The sequence below is a fragment of the Belonocnema kinseyi genome, chromosome 10 (genome assembly GCF_010883055.1).
Source record: "Belonocnema kinseyi isolate 2016_QV_RU_SX_M_011 chromosome 10, B_treatae_v1, whole genome shotgun sequence".
Taxonomy (NCBI): domain Eukaryota; kingdom Metazoa; phylum Arthropoda; class Insecta; order Hymenoptera; family Cynipidae; genus Belonocnema; species Belonocnema kinseyi.
Window position 1 is genome coordinate 90,713,346 of NC_046666.1, and position 8,480 is coordinate 90,721,825.

General features: G+C 33.8%; 1 protein-coding gene across 2 annotated transcripts in view; it reads left to right on the forward strand.

Moving 5' to 3' along the window:
• The first annotated feature begins 1,926 nt into the window (after positions 1-1,926).
• LOC117181541 (etoposide-induced protein 2.4 homolog) overlaps positions 1,927-8,480 on the forward strand; it is a 40,832-nt gene continuing 34,278 nt past the window's right edge. The window contains exon 1 of one of the 2 annotated variants that reach the window (XM_033374342.1): positions 1,927-2,209. In XM_033374342.1, coding sequence (XP_033230233.1) covers positions 2,195-2,209 — 15 coding nt within the window. In that variant the 5' untranslated portion in view covers positions 1,927-2,194. The remainder of the gene's footprint in view (positions 2,210-8,480) is intronic. The other variant, XM_033374338.1, reaches the window with a different exon arrangement.

The window sequence follows — 8,480 nt, forward strand, 5'->3', positions numbered from 1 at the left end:
AATGTTTTACCTCTTATTTTTACATTATATTAGAAAAATGAAACTCATTATTATAATTGCTAATTTTAACTATAAAAATTTAACTTATTTCATTAAAAAATTTAACAACTTTTAAAATTCCCGCGCGATTTTAAGATTATCCATAGACAGTAAAACCAAGGTGTGAACGGTCTCGGCAGCTGCCTGCCAGCGCCGGGCAGGCAGGCGGAGGTGTGGCAGTACCCTAAGGGTGAATTTATACCTCTGTCTGCTTGCCCGGCAGGGTTGTACGTAATATACCTTTGGTAAATTACATGAGGTTTTTTATGTAATTTACGTACGTAAATTACGTCCTCAGTTTTGTACAAAACGTAATATACGTTTTCAAGATGGCATCGACATTATCACGTTTCATTCCATAACTTGAAAATAGCGTCGGTAGCGGTATGCGGTATTATGTTGCATGCTTGAAATTTAAAGGGAATGTAAAAAATTTATTATTCTACAACTTCGGCAATGAATAGAGGCGGTAGACCGAGGAATCCATGTTAGGAAGAATTGTCCTTCCTTAAAAAAAAAATGATAAAAATGTTGTGTTTTGTCAGGGACACGTATTATCGAATACGGCTAAAGAAAGGTTAAGAAATCACAGGTAAATTTTCAAACAATCCGAACTGCAAACATCTTAAAAATAAAAAAACAAATCATTCAAAGATTTTCGCTTATTTCAACTCTTTTTTCAGAAAAAAGTGCGTTAGAAATATTGAGCGCATCAGAAGAAAACCTGATGCAATTAGATGAAAACAGTCAAAATAATAATTCTAAAATGAGTGGTATCAGTTTTGATATTCTTGATGATATTTTTATGTCAAATTGAGTTCTGATAAACAACAAAAGTGTAAGTCGGTACACATAAGCATAATTTTAAAAAGTGAAGTTATATTATGCTCTATGCGCATAATACGTTAGAAACCTCGAGTGACGCGTCACTGCACAACCCTGCTGCCCGGTGTAGGCAGGCAATTGTTCAAAGCTATTCACACTACCAGTTTTCCGAGGAATTTTGACCGCGGAAAATGCGAAAATGTCGCGGGAATTGTAACTATTGTTAAATTTTTTAATAAAATAAGCCAAGCTTTTATAGTTTAAATTGAAAATTATGATAATTAATTTAATTTTTATAATATATTGAAAAATATATCAAATTCTCAACCCTGAAATGATTATTTCAAAATGAATACACTAACAATTATTTACAGATGAGTTGATGTTGTCAGTCGCCGTGTGCTGCGGAGAATTTTATTCAACAAGAGAAGGAAAGTTTGAAAGTAGATATTATTTCCTCTTAAGTACTTAATTATTATTTTGAAATGCAATATTTTTAAATTAAATGTATACTTTTGTCAGCAGTTTTAAAAATGTTGCACAAGTGGAAATAACATAAGCTCTAAAATCCTACGATTGAAAATTGACTATACATCAATTAATTGTTTGTTAGGTATTAAATATGGATCAGCACACACAGCGACTGACAGCATCAAATCATCTGTAAACAATTGTTAGTGTATTCATTTTGAAATACTCATTTCAGGGCTGGAAATTTGATATATTCTTACATTATATTATAAAAATTAAATTAATTATCATAATTTTCAATTTAAACTATAAAAAATTGGTTTATTTTATTTAAAAATTTAACAATATTTACAATTCCCGCGCCATTTTCACATTTTCCGCGGTCAAAATTCCTCGGAAAACTGGTCGTGCGAATAGCCTTGGACAATTGCCTGCCTGTACCGGGCAGGCAGACAGAGGTATAAATGCACCCTAAGGTTCTGAAACTTTTCGTAGCAGGATTGCGTAGGTTTACTTCACGGTTAGTTTCCGGGGACTCAACGAGGGTGCGCTTTTCACGGATTTAGCGACCCCTCTGAAATACATTGACTGCCGTAAAAAATATCTTTGGTGCCGTGCCCATGGTCTGCACGCTGGTTGTGATTAAAATTGTCAGATAATGCAGATAATCATCGTTACATTGAAAAGCTCATAGATGAAAAAATTCTTGATCCCTTTGCTCGAGGCCAGGGAAGAAAGTAACATTATCTTTCACTGTGGCATAATTTAATCCTTTTTGGAAATGTTTCTTTGTGGCATCGTTCTTTAATAAAAAATAAAAACTGTACTAACAGCTTGAAACTGCTAAAAGATTGGAATCATGGATAACATAACCGTGAGTATTTTATCCGATTTTGATGAATCGTAATGTTTCGAATGAAAGTTTGGTTTAACCTTGTAAGAAGTCTGCGCACTTTATTCTCAGTCTTGATTTTTTGTATGGTTGCTAATTATAAACAGTTTGTCTATGAAGTTTTTTCTTACGAGATGTTTATTTGTTTACAAGTAAATCGTTTCCATTCTTTCTTTTTGCATTTTTGATTTTTTTCCTTATTGTTATGAAATGTTTTGGTTGCAGTATATAGTATGTGTTAAAAGTGAATTGTTTGCTTCAATCATTTCGTAAAATTACTTGGAAATAAGTATTTAGCACTTCTTTTTGTACTTTGACTTCTTGATGTTAATGTATGTTCTCGTACGTGTTCGTGTCTCAATTTTTCCTATTGCTCGTTCAACTTTTGTACAAAAGCTGGCCCGAGTTCTGCGGTAAAGGCATTAGTGCAAGTATCAGTTACGGAATCCCGCACGGGGATTTCGTTCTGCAGCATCAAAGCATTTCGAGTTTAATAGTTTTATAATTTATAAATGATTGATTACAAATTGATACATATACAATTGAACAATCTAACATTTGAAAGGGTGATAGCCAAGCGTGGATTTACCATAGGGGTTAAAAAAATTGTACAATTCTTTGTACACAACTCATGAAAATATATATAAAAAACTTTTTATGACAGTGAAAGAATTTAAGCTTCTAAAAGAAATTTGAAAAAATTGCAATATTATTTGTGATAAAAACATTAGTTTCGTAAATGTCTGAAACATATCTTCGCACGCTTGCAAGCTGTTGTGATACTGCGGGCAAATAGGTTTAAAATTGGCCTATAGGAGCATTACAAAACGTTGATTATTTCAGTTATTGCCTAAAATTTAATACAACATTGTTATTTACACTATTTTTTGCAACATCTATTGACAAATTGGCTTCACCTTGAGCATTTTTGTTACAATTTTCATTATATTATTTTGGTACGGGAAGAAAATCTTAATAGAACGAAATAACAAACTCCTTTTATGTAATTGTATTCGAGTTCAATTCAAAATTTTTTCGACTAACGAAAGCTTGCTTTTTTAGCACTTCAGGTCGCGGCTGTTTCATTATTCCTTTCTTTACGGAATTCATTTTTGCGTATGTTTCAGATTGAAAGCCTAATAAAGTATCTATAAATAATTAGATATTCAGATGCGAGGAATAAAAACACGCGAAACAAAACTTAAAAAATCTGCCCCCCTAAATATCCTAAAAACTAAATGCTTAATTTAAAAAAATTCTAAATTGGTCAAGACTTGCCTTCTACAAGTTAACTTATTTTGAACCTCGTTTTTTCATTTAATCCCGCTGTGCGGCGCACATGAAAAAAGTGTTCAAAATAGTATTCCGTCTTATATTTCGAATCGATTATAGATTTTTTTTCACCAACAGCCAAACTACTTGTTAAGAGATCTGTGATAGCCGATTTTCATAAAGAGTTGATCAATTTTTTTATTTAAGTATAACCTTTGCAAAAATCAATTTTTTCATTTTTCGTTGCATCAACATATATACTGCAAATTTGTTTATAGACATGACCTTTGTAATTAAATGACAATATACTCACATTATGCAATATACAAATTTCGAACTAAAATTACCTTAAACTTCAAAACTTTGCTTCAACTCTGTATTAATTTATATTATTTGTTTATAAGAATAAGAAATATACTTCCATTGTACTTCACTGCCTCGTCCTCTAGATCACATTATGTAGTAACGCAGTTACTGCTCGTTCCGGTACAGTTATTTTAAATTTGAATTCAAATTTATCGCCCGCCATGCTTGTACGCTAGATGGCACCATAGTCCGTCTTCCCGAGACTCTCCATTAAGTAGTTCTGTCCGTTCCGAGTTACATCGTACGCTAAAGCAAAATTAAAAAAAAAAGTGTTTCAAGTGGTTTTTTGGAACATGAGTCCACCAAATGAAGATGAAAGTCGCCGAGGAAAGAAAAGGAAGCATAAAAAAGAAGAAAGAATCCTGAAGAAGCTGCAAATGGTCATATATTTAGACCATATTCTTTTTATTGCGCAAACTGAAACCGAATGTAGGGAAAATGTTAAAACAGCAGAGATACCCTCGAATCGCTAGGGTTTATCATAAATTTTTAAAAATGTCAGCTTAAGCCCTCACAATTATGTAACTTCTTAGGTTTCGATTTAGACAGCAGAAAATGTTTATCAGATTACCTCAAAAGAAAAAAGAATCTACCAGAAAGTTAGTATGAAGTTTTCAGGCTGAAAGAGAATCGAAAATAAGAGAGCTAGCATAACTTATAGGCACTCTCGTCGCAGCATGTCCAGCAATAAAATATGGATGGCTGTATACTAAAAGGCTGGAAAGAGAAAAATATTTGGCACTTAAAAGGTCCAACGGAAATTTTAACTCGTCAGTGAAATTCTCAGACAAGGCAAAAGAGGACCTTAGCTGGTGGTTCAATAATATACAACATTTTAGTAATCCCATCAGAGAGGAAATCTACGCGAAAAAAATATTTACTGATGCGTCACTTACTGGATGGGGTGCTTTCTGTGAAGGTTATAAAGCCCACGGATGGTGGGACCAGGAAGAACAAAACCACCACATAAATTATATAGAGCTCAGAACAGCATTTTTTGGATTACAATGCTTCGCAAAAGAAGCTAAAAATTGTGAAATACTTCTCAGGATGGACAATACGACAGGAATCCCATACGTGAACAGAACAGAAACAGGTATTCAGCACCCAAAGCTCACACAGCTCAGTCGAGTCATATGGCAGTGGTGCGAGAGGCGACAGATTTGGGTTCAAGCTTCGTATCTAAGGTCGGAAGAAAATGTAGAAGCTGATGAGCAATCAAGAGTCGTACCAAGTGAAACAGAATGGGAGCTCGCAGACTGGGCATTCCAAGAAATCAAGAAAAAAGTTGGTCCTATGGCAATAGACCTTTTTGCATGAAGGAATAATGCTAAGTGTCAAAAGTTCATATCGTGGCATAGGGACTCATACTCTGTTGAAGTAGATGCTTTCACAATGGATTGGTTCAGTCATTTTTTCTACGCTTTCCTACCTTTTTCCACATTACTAAGAGTCTTAGGAAAAATCCAAGTAGATAAAGCGGAGGGGATTGCAGTTGCGCCACTTTGGCCAACCCAACCCTGGTATCCAAACTTTATCTCTTTGGTGGTAACTGAGCCCGTAATATTTAGACCTAATATAAGTTTTTGACATGTCCTTACAAAGGTACACACCCGCTGTGGGCGACACTTTCCCTGGTAGCGGGACGATTATCAGGCAGGCGGTCAGAGCAAGAGGAGCAGCAGACAAGGCTGCAATGATAACGCTGACATCCATCTCCGAAGGGATACTAAAACAATTTATTTTTATAAAGCAGCATTGTCCCTTCTGATGGGAGATGAACTTGGAAAAGATACTGCTGTATTGAGATTTTGCAAAGGAGTTGCAGTTTTGAAGCCACAAAATCCCAGGTATTCAACTACATGGGACTCGGAGTCAGTTCTGGGGCTTTTCTCAGAATCAGACCCGAATGAAAACCTTCCTCTGGAAAGACTCACCAACACATTAGCCACCCTACTGGCATTAGTAACGGCTCAGCGAATTCAAACACTCGCGAAAATAAAGTTAAATAATATACAAACAAGGGAAAAATTAATACAAATTAAAATACCAGATATAATAAAAACCACAGGTCATAACACAAACCAACATGTGCTTAATATTCCCTTCTTCACGGAGAACCTTATCACGAGGCAACGTCACAGTCCATAAGCCGTTGGATAAAGGAAAGCATGAAGAAAAGTGGCATTGACACGAACATATTTAAGGCCCATAGCACAAGGCATGCGTCCACATCTGCTGCAGCTCGTAGAGGAACTTCCATCCATGTAATTCGACAAGCAGCAGGCTGGTCCAAAAATTTGACAGTTTTTTGCTCGATTTTATAATCGTCACATATCTCAAGAAAATGATTTCGCTTCTGTAGTTCTTTTAGGTAGCGGATAACATATAGTCTACAAGAATGAGTTAACTCTGGGATAAAAATAAAATGTGAGATTTTATATAAAAATCATTCAATCGTAATTGTGCGAGCTGCCTCGTCCGAATAGATCACACCCACCCAATCAAATTTTCAACTTTCAATTTTCCAATTTTTTCCAATTTTAGTAGCGTTGTGATTTAAACCTGCTTTAAAATATATGGAGTCTCGGGAAGATGGACTATAGTGCCATCTAGCGTACACGCTTGGCGGGCAAAAAATTTGAATTCGAATGAGGCAGCTCGCACATTGGTTTAAAGACAAGATTCGTTTGATAAATATTTAAAATCCTTTTAAAATCTCAGACTGCTGCATTGAAACGTAAAATTTTATTTTTTGCAAAGTTTATTTATTCAATACAAATTAATTTCTGTTTAAACTATATCAATTAAAAAACGAATTATTTGGCTATTTTCAGCATTTAAATTAGGTTCTTTCAAGGCAATCATTTTATAATAAAAAAATTAAAAAATATTTTTTTAGATAATTATTTTGAAAATGTTTAGACAAAATATAAAAAATTCATAATTGGTTAAAAACAAGTTAACGAGAAATTTGATTTCTTATGAATTCACAAGAACCAAATATTTTATTCTGTACAATATGTCAAAATAGTATTTAATGACGACATTACTCCCCCCGCCCCTCTATTATTAAGGTTAGTATTTTAAACATGCTAGAACAATTACAAGTAAATTAAACAAAATAGGAGACTTTGATCTTCGAGAATATAACTATTTTCCACTCCGTTAAATAAAAAATAATAAAAACTTCGTTTTAAAAACTCGGCTACCATGAAGTTATTTCAAATTTAGCACATAACCAATCTAAAAAGAACTTTCAAATCGGTTTAAGAAATGTAATACCTATCTTAATTTATTTACACATATCTGATTTGACCACTATGATTTGACCACTATTTGTTATGTTTCTTCAATTTTCAAAATTATAGTATACAATTTTCCGTTTATTTCTCATCAGGATCCAGCGATTTGTTTATTACCCCAGTTCTCAGGGAACCTTTTTTGAACCAGAGATTAGAGACAAGTCAATTCGCGGAACTAAGCTACGCTCACAAAAATAGTTGGATCAAAAAGGAGTTGACAACGTTGCAGGCAAAAACAAGTTAAACCATTATATCGTTTTGTTGTACGATTAAATTCTTGTTTTTCTTGTTTCTTTTTAACTCGATTTTGTCCACGACTTTCTTAACCCATTTTTGAATAATCTGGTCTCAAGAGATAGTCGGAGAGATTTGGGTCCTTTTCGAGGTCCTTTTAAGAATGATGCGACGGTTATATAATGGTCATATTATATTCGTTACGTACCGGGCGTGTAGAGTTATTTACAGTAGTTGGCCGTAACCAACCCGACTCCCTTTTTAATTTTTTCTTCAAATTATTAATAATTTTTTTTTAAATTGATGAATTTTCTCATTATAGATATTTTCTAATTATAACTTATATACTTGGGTGATTGCCAAATTGCAGGCAAACTTTAGTACCTAAAGTGGCAATAATATTATCGTTAGGAATTTTATATTTAAGAACCAAAGTTTATTGTATCATATTTGAAAATGTAAAATCAAAAAGGGGCATTTCTGAAAATAAGAACTAATAATTTAATTCGTACATTAAATATGGGAAGTGGATTTGAGATTAGGAGTTTGTTCAAAAAGAGCGCGAGCCTTTAAGCAGTTAAGCTGTAACGCGTCCAAATTAGGAAGAACTGAATATTTAACCACGTAACGTAGATCACTTTTTTAAACATAAGTAAGGTAACGTAATAAATACGATATTTCTTCGAATCTGAGTTATGTGTAAAATTATTTTTAAAAAAAATCTGCGCTATGCGATCGGTCTTTATATTTTCGCACATTCTTGCATAAACCTTTTAAAATTAAGACTCAAAACTTCCACCACTTCTATATTGTGCTCGCGCATCGTTCTACTCCTTCCCTTTGAAGACTAATAATATCTATATTTTCATAAAATATGTCCACGTGGACAAAGTACAAGGAGGGGGTGGGGTCGTCAAAATTCCATGGCTGTCCACATTTGTCCCAAATGTATGAGTCTGAAGTTCCCAACGTTTACAAAAAACGAAAAAAACGAAAAATAAAATATTTGAAAAGTCAAAATTTTTTCATTGTTTATGACAGTATTATGTGCCAAAAGTCCCATCTTAAAGTTTCAG